Source organism: Orycteropus afer, unplaced genomic scaffold, assembly GCF_000298275.1.
Source record: "Orycteropus afer afer isolate SDZICR_OR568_19922 unplaced genomic scaffold, OryAfe1.0 scaffold00002, whole genome shotgun sequence".
NCBI classification, from domain to species: domain Eukaryota; kingdom Metazoa; phylum Chordata; class Mammalia; order Tubulidentata; family Orycteropodidae; genus Orycteropus; species Orycteropus afer.
The window spans coordinates 26,259,888-26,280,924 of record NW_006921589.1 but is presented as its reverse complement, the minus strand read 5'-3'; the positions used below and the strand labels follow the sequence as shown (position 1 = coordinate 26,280,924).

General features: G+C 38.1%; 1 protein-coding gene across 1 annotated transcript in view; it reads left to right on the top strand.

Annotated features, from left to right (window-relative positions):
- The window catches only part of ZDBF2 (zinc finger DBF-type containing 2), a 30,241-nt gene extending 9,496 nt beyond the window's left edge, over nt 1–20,745 (top strand). Inside the window, exons 2-3 of the mRNA XM_042783558.1 lie at nt 3,558–3,685; nt 14,472–20,745. Coding sequence (XP_042639492.1) covers nt 3,558–3,685; nt 14,472–20,745 — 6,402 coding nt within the window. The remainder of the gene's footprint in view (nt 1–3,557; nt 3,686–14,471) is intronic.
- Nucleotides 20,746–21,037: the final 292 nt, after the last annotated feature.

Below are 21,037 nucleotides of genomic sequence, written 5' to 3'. Positions count from 1 at the left end.
TCTCCTCACCTGTATCCCTGGGGCTGACTGCTCTTCTGTCCGGGTTCAAGGCTTTTATCCCCTTTCTCCTGCTCTTCTGGCCTGCTACTCTGGCGTCCCTGCGTTGTCTCTCCTCACCTGTAAGCCTGGGGCTGACTGCTCTTCTGTCCGGGTTCAAGGCTTTTATTCTCTTTCTCCTGCTCTTCCGGCCTGCTACTCTGGGCGGGCCTGAGTTTCCCCTCCTTACCTAATCCCTGATTGCTTTTCTGTCCTGGTTCAAGGCTTTTATCCCCTTTCTCCTGCTCTTCTGGCCTGCTATTCTGGCGTCCCTGCGTTGTCTCTCCTCACCTGTAAGCCTGGGGCTGACAACACCATTATAGAACATCAAATCCTAAGGAATAAGTAGAACAAAAGATGTATAGGATCTTTACATCAAACCAAAAACCAAGCTCACTGCTGTGGAGTCAGATCTGACTCATAGTGACCCCTCCTTGGGTTTCCAAGGCAGTTTCACTATGGAAGTAGATTGCCCGACCTTCCTTCCAAGAAGGGGTTTTAACCACCAGCCTTCTGGTTAGCAGTCAGATACCTTAGACACTATGCCACCAGAGCTCCCTGATCTTTACATCGAAAACTCTAAACATAGAGAGAAATTTAAGAAAAACTAAATAGATGGTGACACTCCCAGGGTGGTGCAAACTCACTTAAAGGTGGTGTTGTAAGATTCAAATCTACTGAGCAGCTCTGGGGAAGAAAAGGCTGATAATCTGCTGTGTAAAGATTACAGTCATGAGAACACTTTGTAGCTGGTTTATTCTTGTTACTCCTGGAATTGCCATGAGTTGGAATCAGCTGGATGGCAAGTAGCAACAAGGTGTAAATGAAATACCACTCTGTTTGGTAAGGTGGGTGCTAAGTAGATATTAGACTTCTTTCCCATCCTTCTTTTTAATCTGAGCTAAATGTTAATAATAATGGCAATATATAATCGTATGGAGACCAAAGTATTTTGTTCACTGGGCGTGGGTAGGAGGAAGGGGCAAAAGGGTAGTCATTGCATAGGGGACACAGAGCTTCTGTAGAGGTGATGAAAACACTTGGAAACAATAATGGTGATAGTTGAACAACATGGTAAACATAATTAATGTCACTGAATTATACATGTGAAGAATGTTGAAATGTCAAATGTTTTGTTATATATTTACCACAATTTAAAAAAATAGGCAGACTCCTAACTATAGACAGAATTATAAAACAGAAAAATTTAGTATATTTATTCCTATATCCTGTTTGAATCAGGAATTAATAATCTAAAGGAAAATGATGGCCTTTTTGTGAATTAATCTTTGACCTCTTTTAATACTGGGATCACACCTGTTCTCTCTTTTAATAGCTTTTTATTATAAAAATATGTACACACTGAAAATACAAGAAGTATATAAAAAAAATATTGTGGATTGACTTGTACTCCCCTAAATATGTGTTGTAAATCCTAACCTCTCTGCCTGTGGTTATAATCCCATCTGGGAATGGATTGTCTTTGTTACATTAATGAGGAAGGATTAGGGTAAAATGTATCTTGAGTCAATGTCTTTTGAGGTATGAAAGAGGTTAAACACAAACTAGCAAAGAGAGATGGAGGAGGAGGAAGAGAGCTGCCAAGCACAAGAAGATTGTCCAGGATCAGAAAGCTCAGAAGAGACAAGGACTTTCTACAGAGCCGGCAGAGAGAGAGCCATCCATACCCTAGAGCTGGCACTCTGGATTTGGACTTCGGGCCTCCTAAAATGTAAGGGAACAAACACCACCCACTTGTGGTATTTCTGTTATAGAAACACTAAATAACTAAGACAGAATTTGGTGCTGAGAAGTGGGCGTGCTGCTCTAACAAATACCTACAATGTGGAAGTGGTCTTGGAATTGGGTAATGGGTGGAAGCTTAAGAATTTCCATGTGCCTAATAGTAAAAGATTGCCTTGAAGAGACTGTTGGTAGATTTATGGATGTCAAAGGCAATTCTGGTGAGTGTTTAGAAGAAGTGAAGAGAACCATAGAGAAAGTCTGTTATTTTAGAGAATGCGTATGTTGTCAGCAACAGAGTGTTCCTAGAAATGTGGATGTTAAGTGTAATTGTGGTGGTGAGGCTTTAAGAGAAAATGATGAACGTGTGATTGGACACTGGAGGAAGGGCAGTGCTTTTTATGCAGTGGCAAAGAATTTGTCGGCATTATTTTCAGTTGTCTGGTGGAAGGTAGAACATGTAAGTGATGAACTTGGATATCTGGGTGATGAGATTTCTAAGCTAGATCTTAAAGGGACCACATGGTTTCGCCTTGCTGCTTAGAGTAAAATGTGAGAGGAAAGAGATGAACTTAAAACTGAACTGTGCAAAATGAAAACAGAATTGAAAGCTTTGGAGAATTCTGTTGTACCAGTAAGGACACATGTCCTAGAAGGTCCACCAAGGCTGTGGCTACACGTTTTTTTGTTAAAGAAATTAAGCCTATGAATGATGGATCTAACCAACTACCACAGAAACTCATCAGCTTAGACTGAAAGGGACAAAGAAAGAAGGAAAGGAAAGAAGCTATCTGCCTCTTGGAATTTTGCAGGCAGGAAACAGGCCAAAGGAGCTACATCTCTTGTCCTCCAAGGAAAGAAGAAAACCATGCCTGGAGCACCTCAGAGATCGGAAGAACTGTTGGAAGGAGCACAGGAATGAAGGGCTTCTTAGTTTCAAAGGGTGGGGCCATGGCAGTGTCTGATTACCTAATAAGCAAGGTAAGCATGGTCTTACTTGTGCTTACTTACTAATCTGTAGTGAACAATTTCACATTTTTTTTTTGACAACAACAAAGATTCTGCTTCTAGATATGGCTGGCCTCTGTCTTTCTTCTAATCCCACAACACCTACCTATGGAATCAAAGCCTCTTTTCAAATTTCGAATCCCTGACAGGGACTGAAGTACCCAGTAAGCATGTAAGCACAAGCTTACTTGTGCTTACTTACTAATTTGTAGTGAATAGTTTCACTTAATTGTACCACACGAATGTAAATGCCTTTAAGATTTGGGTGTATGTTTTCCATTTATTTGTCTGTGTATTTTTAAACTGTAATTTGAGAAAACTGTACATGGTTTTTTTGCACCTAACATTTTTCTCTTAATATATTTCATTTTTCCATGTTAATAAAAAATTTTAATTTCTCATTTTAGATGGCTGCATGCTATTACATCTTTTAAAAAGTTTTTGTTTTATTGTGGTAGTAGTATTACATCCCACAGCATGGTATGATTGAAGGATTTTACTGTTAGATGCTTGGGTGATTACTAATGTTTTGTTTTCATGCTCTGATGACTACCATTTTTGTATAAATCATCTGCATTTAAAATTATTTCCTTAGGGTAGATTTAGAGATACTTTCCTGATTTTCAGGTGCATGTTTCAGGATTACTTTATACAAGGGTGTATCAATTTATACTTCTATCAGCAGTATATAAATGAATCTATTTTGAGACACTCTCATTACTAATGAGTAATACCCCTTTAAGAATCTTCAGTTTCTTTTTTCTTTTCAGCATATTTTAAGTGCCCAGCACAAAAACTTGGCCATGCAGAATCGACATCGGATGGTGACCAGTAGCTTGATGGAGCGTTTCTTGCAGGATGTACTGAGGCATCACCCTTATCAGAGTCAAGAAAGCAGGTAAAGTGGCTGAGAGGAAGAATTATGAGTTCTTAGTTACATGTTACAGTTGATGTTTGTGTTAATGGACCAGTACTTAAAGTGAATCTTCATCAAGAAATCAGTTGATGTAAGATTTTATCTAGTAACTTTCTATTGCAATTATGTTTATGCTTAAATTAGGAATTTAACTACAAAGGCTGTATCCTACATTATTTGTTGTTGTTATTTGCCGTGGAGTCGGCCACGACTCATAGCGACCCCTCCTTGGGTTTCCGAGGCAGTATCACTACGGAAGTAGGATTGCCCAACCTTCCTTCCGAGGAGTGGCTTTCTCCTAAATAAAAATCTTAGGCTAATAAATGGTTACATATCATTAAGATCTTTCATAAGTTATGTCATAGGATTAAGCAGGGGACAAAGCAAAAATAGCTTTTAAAAGATTAGTATCAGAAAAGCTGGTACAATACTAAGTGTGGTAAAACCGAAGTCAATTCCAAGTTCTTGCTAACTCTGAATGGAAGAGGTATCAGATAGAATTGGCTCTTTTTATAATCTGTCAGTATCTTGATAGCTTTCTTTAGTATCAATTTGTTTTGGTTGTTTCAGTGAAAAGAAGTATTTAGTAACATTTAAGGTTAAGGTCTTATGTTAAAGAAAAGCCTTGATAGAAAATCAGACTAAATGCTGTAGTGAGTTTCCTGCTACAGCTGTACAAGATAAGGCAAACAGAGCACTAGCACATCTGTGCAGAATTAACTGAGATCAGCACCAGGAGTGGAAACAGGGATAAACTCTGCTTTGCAAGTCACTAACCCAGAATTTAGGAACTCTGGTAGCATAGTGCCTAAGGCACTTGACTGCTAACCAGAAGGCTGGTGGTTCAAACCCACCAGCCACTCCTCGGAAGGAAGATGGGGCAATCTACTTCCGTAGTGATACTGCCTCGGAAACCCAAGGAGGGGTCGCTATGAGTCAGGTCCGACTCGACCACACATAACAACAACCACCCAGAATTGAAGGAGCTCTGGTGGCACAGTGCCTAAGGCGTTTGCGTGCTAGCTAGAAGGTTGGTGGTACAAACCTCCCAGCCAAGCCACTCTGAGGAAGGAAGAAGGAGCAATCTACTTCTGTAAAGATTTACTGCCTTGGAAACCCAGTGGGGGTTGCTATGAGTTGGAATCGACTCGGTAGCAGTGAGTTTGTTTTATTTCTTTGAACCCAGAATTTAGCAAATGGTGAAATATTTTAATGATGAAAATTAGACAAAACAAATATGTGGTTTCTTAAGTAGTGGAATGGGAGCTCTGGTGGTGTAGTTCTTAAGGCATTTGACCACTGACAAGAAGGCTGGCGGTTCAAACCACCAGCCACTCCTCAGAAGGAAGGTTGGGAAATCTACTTCCATAGTGATACTGCCTCAGAAACCCAAGGAAGGGGTCGCTATGAGTTGGATCTGACTCCACGGCAGTAAGTGAAGTAGTGGAAAGATAAAATTAGTCTGTCTTGATTGAGATAAATTTGCAGTTTATTCCTCATATAAACAATGCTTTAACAAATATATTTGTACATGCAGATATTTTTTTGGTATAGATTCTTTGAATTTGAGCTTCTGGGTCAAAATTTTTGGCCATTACATTTTTTTCTATTTTTTAACTTTTCATTTTGAAATAATTTTGTTTTTGTTGTTGTTATGTGCCGTTGAGTTGACCCTGACTCGTAGCAACCCCTCCTTGGGTTTCTGAGGCAGTATCACTACAGAAGTAGGTTTGCCTAACCTTCCTTCTGAGGAGTGGCTGGTGGGTTTGAACCGCCAGCTTTGTAGTTAGCAGTCAAGTACCTTAGGCACTATGCTACCAGTCTCCTGAAATAATTTTAGACTTAAAAATAGACACAAAATGATACAAAGAATTCGTGTATAACCTTCACCTGTTTTTCCCAAATGTTAAATCTAACATGACCACAGGACAGTGATCAAAACCAGGAAGTTACATTGATACAACAAGATTAGTTAATCTATTGACTTTATTCAAGTTTTGTCGGTTGTTTCACTAATGTTCTTTTTTCTGACTAGGACTCAATTGAGAATTACACATTGCATTTACTTGTCACATCTCCTTAGTCTCCTTTACTCTTGAGTTCCTCAGTCTTTCTTTGCTTTAAAGACCTTGATGCTTTTTAAATTTTTAATTTTTGTTGTGATTTAGGTGAAAGTCCACAGAGCAAATTCACTTTCCATACAGCAGCTCACATACACTTTGTCTCATGACATCGACTTCAATTGCCCACAATGCAACAGATCCCCTCCCGTTTCCTCCCCATAGTTACCTCTTCCCTGTGTTCTTCCCTCCCGTGGACTCCTATTCCCTGAGCTGTCTCCCTGTGCATACACAGCCTTTCTATTCTTCCATGATTGATCTCTCCAACAAGTGTATCTACCTAATGTAAATGTTCTGCTCATATGCCTGTCCTTTGTTTGGCTGGAAGCCACAGGAGTGGGTTCAATTCCAGACCTGAAGGGCAGCTAGGGGCCATAGTCTCAGTGGTTCCATCAGGCTCTATCAGACCAGCAAACCTGGTCCTTTTTTTTTTTTAATGATTTTGAGTTTTGTTCCACATTGTTCTCCCACTCTATCTAGGATCTCCTACATAGATCCCCCTCCCAGTGGTTGACAGTGGTAACCAGCCGGGCACCATCTAATCCTTCTGGTCTCATGGTTGTATAGGTTGAGGACTGCATGGTGTATGATGCAATTAGTCTCTTGGACTAATTGTTTCCATGTGTCTTTGGTTTTCTTCATTCTTCTTTGCTTTAGAGGAGAGACCCATCATTGCATCTAGATGGCTGCTTGCAAGCTTTTAAGATCCCAGTCACTACTCACCAAGGAAGGTTGGGCAATCCTACTTCCGTAGTGATACTGCCTCGGAAACCCAAGGAGGGGTCGCTATGAGTCAGGGCCGACTCGACGGCACATAACAACAACAACAACAACACTCACCAAAGCAGGATGTGGAACAAAGTTTTTGTGTAGTATGTTATACCAATTGAGCTTGATATTATGTAGTATGTTATACCAATTGAGCTTGATAGCCCCTGTGATTATGGTCCTGAGACCACAGGTCCAACTACTACTCTGTCTGAGTAGCTGGCTGTGGCCAAGAAGTGACTACCACCTTGTCCCTTGTCAGCTCTACTAGATATATACCTGGGATTCTTACAGAATATACCAATACACTTGTAGAAACTGTCTTGGGCACACTGTCCCATGCATAGATAAACCTAATAGTTCAGCCTGCCCACCCATATATCCACCCATATATCCATATTTGCCTTCACTGACAACACAGTACTGTATGTGCAAAAAGGTTCATCTTTGTTGTCTGTACCTCCCATGCACCTCTCTAAGTCTTCCTGTTTCTCAGTGGCACTGTGTTGATCACTCACATTTGGTACATTGCCTTTCTCTTCACCCAAATCAATACTTGTCTCTGCGTAATAGTGTTCTCTCTCCTCCCCTCCTATACTTGGTAACCAACAGAAAATTTCCTTCCATATATAAACCTTTCCTCTACTTTTTACAACACTGGACTAATACAGTATTTGTCCTTCTGTGATTGACTTATTTCACTCAGCATAATGCCCTCCAAGTTCATCCACGTTCATCAGACCTTGATGCTTTTAAAGAGTACACACAAAACCAATCGCCATCGAGTCAGTTTCAACTCATAGTGACTCCCATTGGGTTTCCAAGGCTGTAGATCTTTATGGAAGTAGATTACCCATCTTTTTTCTATGGAGCAGCTGGTGAGCTTCTGGTTAGCAGCCAAGAGCTTTACCTGCTGTGTCACCAGAGCTCCTTTTACAGAGTACAGGACAATTATTTTATAAGTCATCACTAAATTTGGATATGCCTGATGGTTTCTCATCATTAAGTTTAGGCTATTAATTTGGAGCAGGAATACCTGATAATTGTTATTGTAGCCTGTGTGTGTCACACAGTGTAGCACAGGATGTTGTTAATGTCTTATTGCCATAGTTAGCCTGAGTCCCTTGATTAAGTAGTATCTGTTAAGTTCCTTCCTTGTGAAGTTAATATTTTTCTATTTGTAATTAGTAAGTATCTTGTGGGAAAATACTTTGAAACTATGTAAATATTCTGTTTTTCATCATCCTTTAATCTACTTGTTTTAGTATACATTGATTCGTTTCCATCATAGTTATTTAATGTCTTAAAATAATTTTCCTTGTTCTCTCATTTATTTATTTAATTATTTATTTATATCACTATAGCCTAATGGGTATTTCTTTTAGTATACATTGATTCTTTTCCATCGTAGTTATTTAATGTCTTAAAATAATTTTCCTTGTTCTCTCATTTATTTATTTAATTATTTATTTATATCACTATAGCCTAATGGGTATTTCTTTTTTTCTGTGGGTTATAATCCATTATTATGATTATTATTTTGTTGCTCAAATTGTATTTGGACATTCTGAATTCTGAATCCTTCACAGACAGTTCCTAGAAGGCTTATACTGTTAATAAAACAATAGTATATGAGAGTGTTTCCTGTCATCCTGGCCAACCCTGGGATTATCAATTTTTTTTCTTCCAATACAATAGGCCAAAAAAAGTGCATCTCTTAAGTAGCTTTTACTTATGAGTAAGTAAAACTTCTTTATTTATTGGCCATATATTTATTCTATAAATTGTTCATATACTCTGCCCATTTTTCTATTGAATTATTTACGTATTTAGATCTGTGAGTGATATTTATATATGGGTAATAGTCCTTTGTATGTTGAATACATTTCAAATATCTTTTCAGATATGTCCTTCATCTGTGGATGGCGTCTTTTGCCATACAGAAATGAAACATTTTGAGATCATTGGATCTAATGGAGATTTTTCTTTATGGCTTCTTTCATGTCCTTGTTTCTTATTTTAAATATCTTTAATCTTCCTGGAATTTATTTTTGTAGGTGTGTGAGGCAGGACTTCTCCTTTTTTCTTTTTGTATATAATTGTTCTCACTGATGTAAAATATTACCTATAACAAAGTAAATTCCTATATCTGTGTGTGTATGTGTGTATATACCTGATTTTGAATAGCATTCTGAATCACAGTTTATGTTTATTTTTGTTTCTTCACTCCTCCCACTTGTTCAGATGTTGTAGGTTTTTCTATTACTTTGGTTTTCACAATCTATCAACTCCTGCTTTAGTTTTGATCCCTCTTCATTAGTTTTCCTCTATTAATTTGTTCTACTATTTTTTTCCCCCACCACTCATCTGTCAGTTTGTCATACTGCGGTGTCTTGCGTGTTGCTGTGAGGCTGGAGGCTATGCCACCGATATTTCAAATACCAGCAGGGTCACCCATGGTGGACAGGTTTCATTGAAGCTTCCAGACTAAGACAGACTCAGAAGAAGGAAGGGTACATCCACTTCTCAAAGAATTGGCCAGTGAGAACCTTATGAATAGCAGTGAAACAGTGTCTGCACAGGACTGGGCAGTGTTTCTTTCTGTTGTACATGGGGTTGGTATGAGTTGGAGCCAACTTGATGGCACCTAACAACAACACAACAACTATTTTTTTCAGTGGGGAGAAGATTTGGTGGTTATTTTTTTTATCTTCTTGAGTAGGGTTTTCTTTTAGTGAATTTGTATTTACTAATTTTTTTTTAAATGCAAATTTATGCATGTGAATTTTCCATTTTGGCCATATCTCAGGTTCTGATATATAATTGTTTTATTTACTTATATATCATTTTTAGGAATTTTGTTTTTAAACCAAGTGTTTCATAAAAGAGTGTTTTTTAACCTGAAATGGTTAGAGTTTTGGAGGGCTTTTTTTAAAAATTATAAAGTTAATTACAAATAACTAGGAATATGGATTGTGATTTATTTGTTAATCTTAAACACATACATATACAAGTAAAGAGCAAATCAGTGCATCTCTGGATGGTGATTCCTAACCTTTCTGAGGTTTTGCCAAATGGCTTGATTTTATCATTATGCCTTCCTTTCTTCTGTTTCTTTCTTTCTTTCTTAGTAAAATATTACAAAATTAGTTTTGTTTTGAGAATGTTGTGATATTTTTTTAAGGCAAATGGAGGTAATCTAGGGCTCTGAAAACTAGGTAAAATAATTATTGCACTGCAGTTTCATTGACCAGTGTTCAGAAGTATAAAGAATTATGGAATTTTTTGCCATACCCTATATTATATTTTCATATCAAGGTTAGCTTTTCACTTTTCAAATTCCAAATTGATATTAAAATAACAAATTTAGAGAGGAAAGTGCTAAAGAGACACGGAGGTGACACCTTCTGGCCTCCTCTCACTCCACAAGAGGAGGACAGAATCACCATCAGCAGTCCAAGGCCTGTTCCCATGAGGCCACTCATGCCGCCACCCATGTAGTGAGTTGCATGGCATGGCTTTTTAGCCATAGCCTTTGTAACTTCCACTGGATTACTGGGTGGAACCATGCAAATATGTATGTGTCAGTTTGGCTGGGCAGCTGGTAGTAGTTATTCCCTATAATGAGACTGACAGTTAACTCCATGGTAGAATTTGCCAAGAGTAACTGAGTGTCTGCTTTTAAACTCCTGATTGTCAAAGTCATCCACCTGGGGTATTTCTGGTAACCCCCCCCCCCCCAGGGTATTGACGCAGCATGAAGTAATCTTCTGGGAAAGTTCGCTCTCTCTCAGGTGTGTAGAACTCTGATGTTGGGATTGGTTATTTTTGCTGCTCTTCCAGGCTTAATATGAGCTCTCCTAGAGGCAGAGGGGAAATCGCACTGCCAGCTGAGAGAGATACCTGGCTGAGAGGGACGTTCAGCTGAGAGAGATGCCTGGCTGAGAGATGGAAGCAGGGGAACCAAGAGGCACAGGACAGAGTGGCAGCCTTACCTGGGCCACAGAGGTAGAAACCAGGCCAAGAGGCCAAAGGCCAGAGAGGTGTATCTAAGGATACAGCAGAGGGGAGACTGTCCTGATTGAATAACTGGCTTCTGAGCATGTTCCTGAACTTGAATTATAGCCTGTTGCTTCGCTAATAAACCCTGTAATCTGTGAGTTCTGTGTGGCCACTGCAGTGAATAGTCAAACCCAGCAGAGACGTGGTGGTTGCCACGGGATGGACAGTTGGTGTCAAGGTTGGTAATAGGGCTGGAGGGTGGTGGCATGTCTGGCCTCATGAGATCAAGGCCTTAGGCTGCTGATGGTGATTCTGTCTTCCTCTTGTGTAGTTAGAGGAGGTCAGAAGAAGCCACCTCCTTGCGCCTTAACAGTTGGTGTCAGAAATGGGATTCGTTGAAGTGGCTCCAGACTCATAGAAGCTTGGGACTTTGTAAAAGAAAAAAGGAAAGGGCCTGGGAAGTGAAACTTTGGATTCTTAGATGGTTATTTGATTGGTGTTACCTGTAATGGCAGAATATCAGGCTGAGAGGCAAAGGGTCAGAGACGTGTCTAGAGACACAGCAGAGGGGAGACTGTCCTGATGGAAGAACTGTATCCTGAGTGCATTCCTGAACTTGAATTGTAGCCTGTTGCTTCCCTAATAAACACCATAATCTGTAAGGTCTGTGTGGCCGTTGCAGCATATTATCAAACACAGCAGAAAAGTGGTTGGTGCTGTGGGAGGGGTGGTTGGTATCAAGGTTGGTAAGAGGGCTGGAAGGTGGTGGCATGTCTGGCCTCATAAGAACAGGGCTTAGGCTGCTGGTGGTGATTCTGTCTTCCTTTTGTAGTTAGAGGAGGTCAAAAGATGCCACTTCCTTGCCGCTTTAGCAGAAGGAAAGTAGCAATATTTATGAAATGTTGAAAATAAACAGTTGCATGTGGCCAGTTCATGTATGCCTGTTCTCTTAGAGTGGTGCTTTGGTGGTGCAATATCTAAGGCATTTGACTGTTAACCAGACGGTTGGTGGTTCAAGTCCACCAGCCATACCACAGAAGGAAGATGGGGCAGTCTACTTCCATAAAGATTTATTGCCTTGGAAACCCAATGGAGGTCACTATGAGTAGGAATTGACTCAATGGCAATGAGTTTTTGTTCTCTTAGACAAACATGGCATTGTTCAAGTTGGAAAAGAATAAAAATGTTTTTAAGTGATAATTTCTTTTTTACTTCCATTTTTATTATTTTTAATAAACTTTATATATTAAGAACAGTTTTAGATTTACAGAAAATTGAGAAGATAGTACAGAGAGTTCTGATATACACTCATATCCAGTTTCTACGTTTTGTAAGATACAATATCATATCTAGACTGAGTCCCAAGAACTGAAGAAGAAATTAGGCAAAACCTAAGGAAATCTGAATAAACTATGGCCTTTAGTTAATAATGATGCATTGATATTAGTTCACTAATTGTATTGTAACAAATGGATCATACTAATATAAGATGTTAATAACATCTTTCTTTAAATTTGCCTCAGTGCCTAGCATGGGACCTTTCACACAGTAGTATGTCCTTAGTGGATAGTTGTTGTATGACTGAATTTTTGCCTCTTTTTTTTTTTTTTTAAATTGTTGAGCATATTTTTTCTTTTAAATTTTATTGTGCTTTAGGTGCAAATTTACAGAGCAAAATTTGTTTTATGTGTACATTTGATTTCATGCCCCAATTACCATTGCTGACCATAACAAACTCTCCTGCCCTCCTGTCTCTGTGACTGCCTGCTCCCTGTGCCAATCTTAACTATGCACTCCTGTCCATCCATCTTGCCCTGTATGTGAGTGCTGTTCCTCTGGTGCCGTATTGCCCATTTCTCTAAGTGGTGTATCTCCCTAGAGTAGATGGGTGCATCACCTTGGGATAGGTGTTCTGCATGATCTTTCTACTGTTGGGCTGAGAGCCAATCCATGGGAGTGAATCCAGCTCTAGGCCTGAAGGGTAACCCGGGACCATGGTCTTGTGGGTTCTACCAGACTCTACCGACCAGTAATTCTGGTCATTTTTGTGCTTTTGGATTTTGTTCCACATTTTTCCTCCCACTCTATCCAGGATCTCCAGGCTTGATCTCTTTCTGAGTAGTTGGCATTGGTAGCTGGACACCGTCTAGTTCTTCTGGTCTCAGGGTCCATCATATCCTTGGACTAATTGTTTCCAGATGCCTTTGATTTTCTTCACTCTTCTCTGCTTCAGATGAGAGGAAACCAATAGTTGCATCTTAGACGGCAACTTGAAAGCTTTTAAGACCCCAGTCACTAATCACCAAAGTAGGTTGTGGAACAAGATTTTTATGTACTATATTACGCTGAATAAGTTTGGTGTCCCCCAAGACTATGGTCCCGAATTTTTGCCTTTTTTTAATTAAGAATTTATGACATGTCAATATCACCAAGTCAGCTGGTTATATTTATATAAAAGAGCAATCCCTGAGGTCCCTTGGATCAAGTACATTGTCTTCATGCAGGTAGAAAAGATTGTAGATATTAATGCTTTAGGTTTTTTAAAATAATTAAAAAGTGTGAATGGAAAATATATACATCTAGATGTAACTGAAAAGGAACATGCAAACGTAAATCTTGCTCATATTCCTGTCCCAGCCACTCACTTGGAGGCAGCCAGTATGGCCAGTTTCTTATGTGTCCTATGGATATTCCAAGTATATAGTCTTTCCCCTCTGTTTTACATATATGGTAGCATTCTGTTGACACTTACATTTCTCACTAACCCCTCTACCCCCAAAAAAATAAAAACCCAAAGCCATTGCCATCAAGTCAATTCCAATTCATAGCAACACCATGTGTAGCAGAGTTGAACTGCTCCATAGCGTTTTCTTGGTGGTACTATGAGTAGGAATCAACTTGATGGCAGTGGATTTAATCTTACAGAAATAGATTGCCAGGCCTTTTTTGGCAGAAGCAGTGGGTGGGTTCAGACTGCTAACTTTTACATTAGTAGTCAGGCACAAACTGGGCCACCTTTTTTTTTTTTTCCCCACAGTGTTTTATACTAATTGATCTTTATTAAAAGTGCGTATGGAGTTGCCTAATTATTATTAAAACTTACATTGTATTTCATTAAGTACAACATTATCTAATTGATGATTATTAAGATTGATTCCAGTCATTTGTGAGTTAAAAAATAAATGTATCAGTGAATATTCTTTACATGCCTCATTGAGCATATGAGGAAACCAAAAATAGAATTACTAGGTCAGGGGTATATATATTTTTCATTTTAATAGATACTGAAAAATTGCTTTTCATAGATGTTAAACTAATCTACACTCCTATCAGCATTGTGTTCAAATGCCAGAGTCCTTACAACCTTGCCAAAACAATGTGTTGTAATAATAGCTAATGTTTGTGAATTCTTACTATGGGACAGGCTTTTTTTTCTTTTTTTTTTTTTAAGTTCTTTACGTGTTACAAGTTCTTTATATGTTACTAATTTGTTCCTCAAAACAATCCCATGGGAAAAATATTACTGTTAGTCCCTACTTTTCAGAGGAGGAAACAGTCATAAGGAGGTTAAGTGACTTGTGCCAAACTTTCTGATATTTACTGTTCTGAAAACTGAAAAATATATGGTTTTATTTACATTTTTCTCATGTTAAGGAGCCAATTGCATTATTAAGTTTTTAGTACCTCCATTTTATGTAGTGATTGCCTCCTTGAAGTATGTAAGTATACAGTGTCATATAATTGCCTTGATTCTTTAACCTTTAACAATAACCTGGAATAGAAAAAAAAAAAAAAAAAACACATTTATTGTGCCTTTATTTTAACATTTTAAATACATATTAGAATATCTTTATGGACTTTTTCCCCTTGCTTTTTAGGTCATACAATGAGCAACATCTCAAGAATACTGTGTCCCCAGAAGTGGTTCATTTGGATGATGTTATACCTGAAGAAATGGTTAAGGACACTACTGGACTCAGAGCAGATATACCCACCAAGGGTTTTAAACCTGTTGAAGAGTCGTGTTCCAGACCTGGCAAGTGTCAGGAATGTATAAAGGATGTTTCAATTCGACCATCAGTTATTCAGAAACTGGAAAAGGGACAGCAGCATTCCTTGGAGTTTGTTCATAAGATTGGGAGCAGTATGAAAGAATTTAATCCAGTAGATGCTGGTCAAGCTACAAATAATGGACAAAACTTAATAGGTCCCATAGTGATTTCCAGTGTTTCTGCTAGTAGTTTATCTGGAAGTTCTTGTGATAAACCAGTTACATCTAACACTACGAGGTTACCACTAGTAGCCCATTTGGATTCAGTTAACAAATCTGACCCAAACAAATTGGACAGATACTTTGATAAACCAGGCAAGAGCTCAAGCAATCCCATACTATCATCTCATCTAGAAACTTCCTCATTTTCATATCAGAAACCTAAAGAAACAAATAGGAAATCTTTTTGCATCAGTTCAGGTAAATTGATTTTACAGAGAGGTAAAAAATTTCGGGATAAAACTTGGTCAACTAGCTTTAAATTTCACGAACTTATGGGTACTGAGGGCTCCTTAAAATTGGAATCACACTCTAAATTAGCAGCAAACTCAGCAGCAAACCTGAATAAAATTAACATACCTTCTAACAAAGAAACCTTTGAAGATGCCGTTCCAGAGACCCATGAGGAATTCTTTTCTAATATGGATCATGCTCAAGAAGAAAAGCATTTGTTTTTAAACAAGTCTTCTTTTTCAGAACAGAAGAGCTTAGTGAATTCTGAAGTTAAGTTTGATTGTGGCTCTCTTCATTCAGTGTCTGATCAACCCCAAGAGACTGTACAAGACTTGAACCCTTGGAAGGAGGAGCAAGTTGACTCAGAAGGCAAGAACTGTGAATCCAGAGGTTCTCAAATGAGTTTTGATTGCAATTCCTCTTTTCTTTCACTGACTGACCAATATAAAGTAACTGCCAAAGAAGTAAACCTTCCAGTAGAGGTACATGCTGATCTGCAGTCTAAGAGTAAGTGTTGTGTTTCTGACATAAGTTCTGATTGTGATGGTTCCCTTCAGTTGGTTACCAACCAATCTCAAATGACTGTTAAAGAAATAAGCCTTGAAAAGGCTATGAATTTTAGTCTGGTTGACCAAAGCTATGAATCCAGTAGTTCTGAAGTTAATTTTGATTGTGATACCTCACTTCAGTCAATTACTGGCCACCCCAGACAGTCTGTAAAAAAAGTAAACCTACCTAAGGAGGTGCACATTGGCTTAGCTGAGAACTATGGATCTAGTAGTTCTGAAATAAGTGCTGATTCTGCTTTCCCACTTCAAGCAGCCATTGACTGTCTCCCAGGGACTGTCAAAGAAATAGAAATTTGGAAAAAGGTTAACACTGACTTGGTTGATAAGAACTATGAAGCAAGTTGTTCTGAAACAAGTTTTGATTGTGGATTTTCCCTTCAGTCAGTAACTGATCATCCCCAACTGGCTGTCAAAGGAAGAAACTTAAAGGATATGCATGTTGACCTGAAAAATAAGAACTGTAAGCCCAGTGGTGTTGAAACAAGCCTTGATCGTGATGTCTGTCTTCAAACAATGACTGATGAACCTAGGAGGGCTGTTGAAGAGAGAAATCTTCTGAGAGCAGAGAATGCTGACCTCATAGATAAGAACCATGAATATCATGGTCCTGAAATGAGTTTTCATGGTGGTGCTCAGCTCTTGGCTGATCAATCTCAAGTAGCAGTTAAAGAGATAAACTCTCAGGAGTTAGATATTGACCTGGAGAATAAGAGCAATGAACCTAGCGTTTCTGACCTCAGTTTTGATTCCCATGCTTCTCTTTGTCAGTCTGTTAATGGTCAATGTCAAGGGCCTCTGGATGAAATAAATCTGAAAGAGTTAAATGTTGACATGGAAGTTAAAAGCTACGATTGCTCCATTTCTGAATTGACTTTTGATTCTGATCCACTTCTGTCTGTTACTGAGCAGTCTCAGCTGGATTTTGAAGAACTAGATGATCACATTAACCTGCAAGATAAGAGCTGTGAGTCAAACAGTTCTGAAATAACTTTTGATTCTGATATTTCTCTTCAGTCAGTAGTTGACCAGCCTCTAGTAACTGATAATGAGGAGGAATGTGTTGAACTTGAAAATGAAAGTTATGAATCTTGTGTTTCTGAAATAACTTTTGATTCTGATATACCCCTTCATTCAGATACTGAACATTCTCAAGTAGATATTAAAGAAATAACCATTAAAGAGGAAGAACATGTACACTTACAAAGGAAGAGTGATGAATCCACTGGTTCTGAAATCAGTTTGGATTCTGATATCTCTCTTCATTCAGTGACTAATCATACTGATGTAGCTATTAAAATGCTAAATCTTCAAAAAGAAGAGCAGATACATTTAGAAAATAAGGAAAGTGAACCCAGTGGTTTGGAATTAAGATTGGGTTATGGTATCACTTCTCATTCAGTGACTGACTATTCTGAAGTATCTATTAATGAAATAAACTTTCAGAAAGAAAGACAGGCACACTTAGAAAATAAAGGTAATAGGCCTACTGTTTCTGAAATTAGTTTGGAATCTGATATCTCTCTTCACTTAGTGAGTGATCCTTCTGACATAGCTGATAAAGAAGAAGACCTTCAGAAAGAAGAACATGTACACTTAGAAAATAAGGGTAATGGATCTAGTATTTCTGAAATCAGTTTGAAACCTGATATTCCTCTTCATTTAATAACTGATCATCCTGATATAGCTGTTAAAGAAATAAACCACCATAAAGAAAAACATGTACACTTAGAAAACAATGATACTGAATTTAGTGTTTCTGAAACAAAGTTGGATTCTGATACCCTTCTTCAGTCAGTAACTCGTCGACCTGAAGTAGTGGTTGAAAAAATACACTTTCAAAATGAAAAGCATGCTGACGTAGGAGACACAAGTGCAACATTCAGAGGTTCTGACCTAATTTTGGATTCTGGTGTCCCTCATTTAGTGACTGAGCCTCAAATATCTGTTAAAACAATAAACGTTCAGAAAGAAGAGCCTGTTCTAGGAAATAAGAGTGATGAATGTAGTGGTTCTGAAATGGTTTTGGGTTATGATGTCTCTCCTCAGTCACTGGCTCAGAAACTTCTAGAGGACTGTGTTAACCCTGAAGATGAAAGTACTGAACATAGAGGTTTTGAAATAAGTTTGAGTATTGATGCTTCTTTTCATTCCATCACTGACCAATTTCAACTAGCTTTTTTGAAGGAAAAGTGTGTTGATCTGGAAGATAAGAGCAGTGAATCTAGTGGTTCTAAAATAAGTTTTGATTCTGATGACCCTCTTCAGTCATTGGCTGGACAAATTCAGGACACTGTTAAAAAAATAAACTTGTGGAAGGAAGAGGATATTGGCCTAGAAAGTAACATTTATGAACCTAATGGTTCTCCATTAATACAAGATTCTGATATTTCTCTTCAGGCTGAGGCTGAACTCTCTGAAATAGTTGTTGAAAAAATAAACCTTGAGAACAAAGATCATGTTTCCCTAGAAGACAAGAACAGCCAATATAGTGATTCTGAAATGAGTTTGAATTCTGATTTCTTGCTTCAGTCAATAGTTGATCAATCTCAAGTAACTATATTGGAGCAGGGGCATAGTGAACTAGACGATAAGGACACTCAATCTTGTGGTTCTGAAATCAGTTTTGATTCTAATGACCCTCTTCAGTCAGTGGCTGACCAGCTTCAAAAAGCTGTTAAGGAAATAAGTCTTTGGGAGGATGAAGAAGTTGACATGGAAGATAAGAGAGATGAATCTCAAGATTATGAAGTCAAGTATGATTCTGATGTGCTTCAGTCAATGACTGGTCAAACTGAAGAAGTACTTAAGGATACCCTTTGGAAGGAACATGTTGACTTGGAAGATAAGAATGTCAAATCTAGTGGTTCTAAAATAAATTGTGATTCTGATGAATGTCTTAAATCTGTTGCTGATGAAATTCAAAAGACTGTTAAAGAAATAAGTCTTCTAAAGGAGGAAAATGTTTGTCTGGATGATAAAGGCAGTGAACTCAGTGGTTCCGGCAGTGAACTCAACGGTTCTGAAGTCATTTATGCTTCACATACCCCTATTCAGTCAGTAGTTGAACAACCTCAAAATTTGGAAGAGGAACATACACATTTGGAAGACAAAAGCAGTGATCCTTGTGGTCCTGATACAAGTTTTGATTCTGATGATCCTCATCAGTCAGTGGATGACCAGCTTCAGAAAACTGTTAAAGAAGTAAGTATTTGGAAGGAAGACCATGTTTATCTGGAAGATAAGAGCTACAGACTAGGTGATTTTGAAGTAACTTATGATTCTGATGTTCCTGTTCCGTTTGTGGCTGATCAATCTTCTGTAGCTGTCAAAGAACCAAACTTTCAAAAGAAAGATCATAATGATGTAGCAAATAAGAACTGTAAATCCAGTGCTCCTGAAATAAAATGTGAGTCTGATGTTCATTTTCAGACAGAAGTTGACCAACCTCCAGTGGCTTGCAAAGAAACAAATCTTCAGAAGGAAAAGCATGTTGATGAGGAAGAAAAGACCAATGAACCTAGTGATTCTGACATGATTTGTAACTCTGATAACCCTTTTCAGGTAGTAGTTAACCAATCTCAAGTGTCAGTCAAAGAAACAAATCTTCATAAAGAGGTATTTTTGGGCCTGGTGACCAGTGATAGTGATTGTGAAATCATTTCTGATTCTGATACCCCTTTTCAGTCAGTGACTGACCTTCCTCAAATGACTGTCAAAGAAATGAACTGTGAAAATGCAGACTGTATTGATCTAGAAGATGAGAATTGTGACTCCTGTGGTTCTGAAATAAGATATATTTGTGAAGAACCTCCTCAATTAGTGACAAATCAATCCAAAGAGATTTTCAAATTAGTAAGCCAAAAGGGAGACTATATTATTCTGGAAGATTTAAGCTGTGATTCTTGTGGTTCTGAAATAGATTTTAATGTTAATGTCTCACCTCAGCTCATGACTTACCAACCACAAGGGCCTGTTAAAAAAATGGAGAACTATATTGACTTAGAAGATAAGATCTGTGAATCTAGTGGTCCTAAAATAAATTTAAATTGGGAAGTTTCTTCTCAGTCAGTGACTGACCAACTGCAAAAAGCTACCAAAGAAGTCAACCTTCAAAAGAACTTGAACGATTCTGGCCTAAAAAACAAGACCTGTGAATCTGGTGCTTCTACAATAGATTGTGATTCCTCCTCTGAGTCAGTGATCCATGAAATGACCGATAAAGAAAACCCTTTGAAATTAAAACATACAGATCTAAAAAGTATGAACTGTGAACCATGTGGTTCTGTTATGACTTTACAGTGTGATACCTCTTTTCAGTGTGACAGTGACCAGCCTAAAGAAGCTGTTAATAAAACAGACCTATTTAAGAAGATATCCTTTGACCTGAAAGATAACTGTGATTCCCATTCAAGCTCTGTTTCCATGGTTGATCATCTAAGAAACCTGGAAAAAGCAAAGGGAGTCATAGAAGATAATCCTGATGAACCAGTTCTTGAAGCCTTGCCTCATGTCCCTCCTTCATTTGTAGGGAAAACATGGTCTCAGATAATGAGAGAAGATGATATAAAAATAAATGCTCTTGTGAAGGAATTTAAGGGAGGTCGTTTCCACTGTTACTTTGATGATGACTGTGAGTCCAGAATAATTAAAAAAAAAAATTTGAGTGAAGAAAGAAAGATTACCTGGGCTGACCTTAACCAGGAAACGGCATCAGTTGAAGTGCTGTCAGACTGTGATGATATTGCATGTAGTATTTCGGATACTGATGACTTTTCATTGGCCTTAGATAAGCCATCCCTTTATTCTCAAGCAAAGGGGCCTTATAAACAAAAATGGTCTATGGCTTCTCAATGCCAAACTATAAAACTCAACCATGAAACTCAAACCAATTTTATCAATTATCCAGTGATAAAAAGAAAAATAATTAGACAAGAGGAAGACTCACCAAAAAGAAGTGACAAAATAAAAAAAATCAAAATAGAAACAAGTGAATTTCCTGAATTGTGTACTGAGATACTACAATCTGATAGAATAAGGACTCGGCTATCAAACAAATTGAGAAGTAATAAGGTAGAGTAGAAGTTTTTGTGTTAAGGCTTAGTTGAGAATCAGTACTTTAGCTGAGATATATTTGGTATTTAGTGCACATAGCTTTCCCAACTTGGGTGAGAAAACTAATCTTGAACTATTTTGCTATAGACACTGTTTTTTCAGAACTTTTATATTAATTTGAAATCAGTGCTTAATGTCTTATTTCTTTCTTTTTAAAAGTCCCAGAAGTCCCCTTTGTCCACCTTTTTAGTAGAAGAGCTCATCTTAATTTATACCATAGTATAATTTGTTGTTGTTGTTACGTACCATCGAGTTGGAC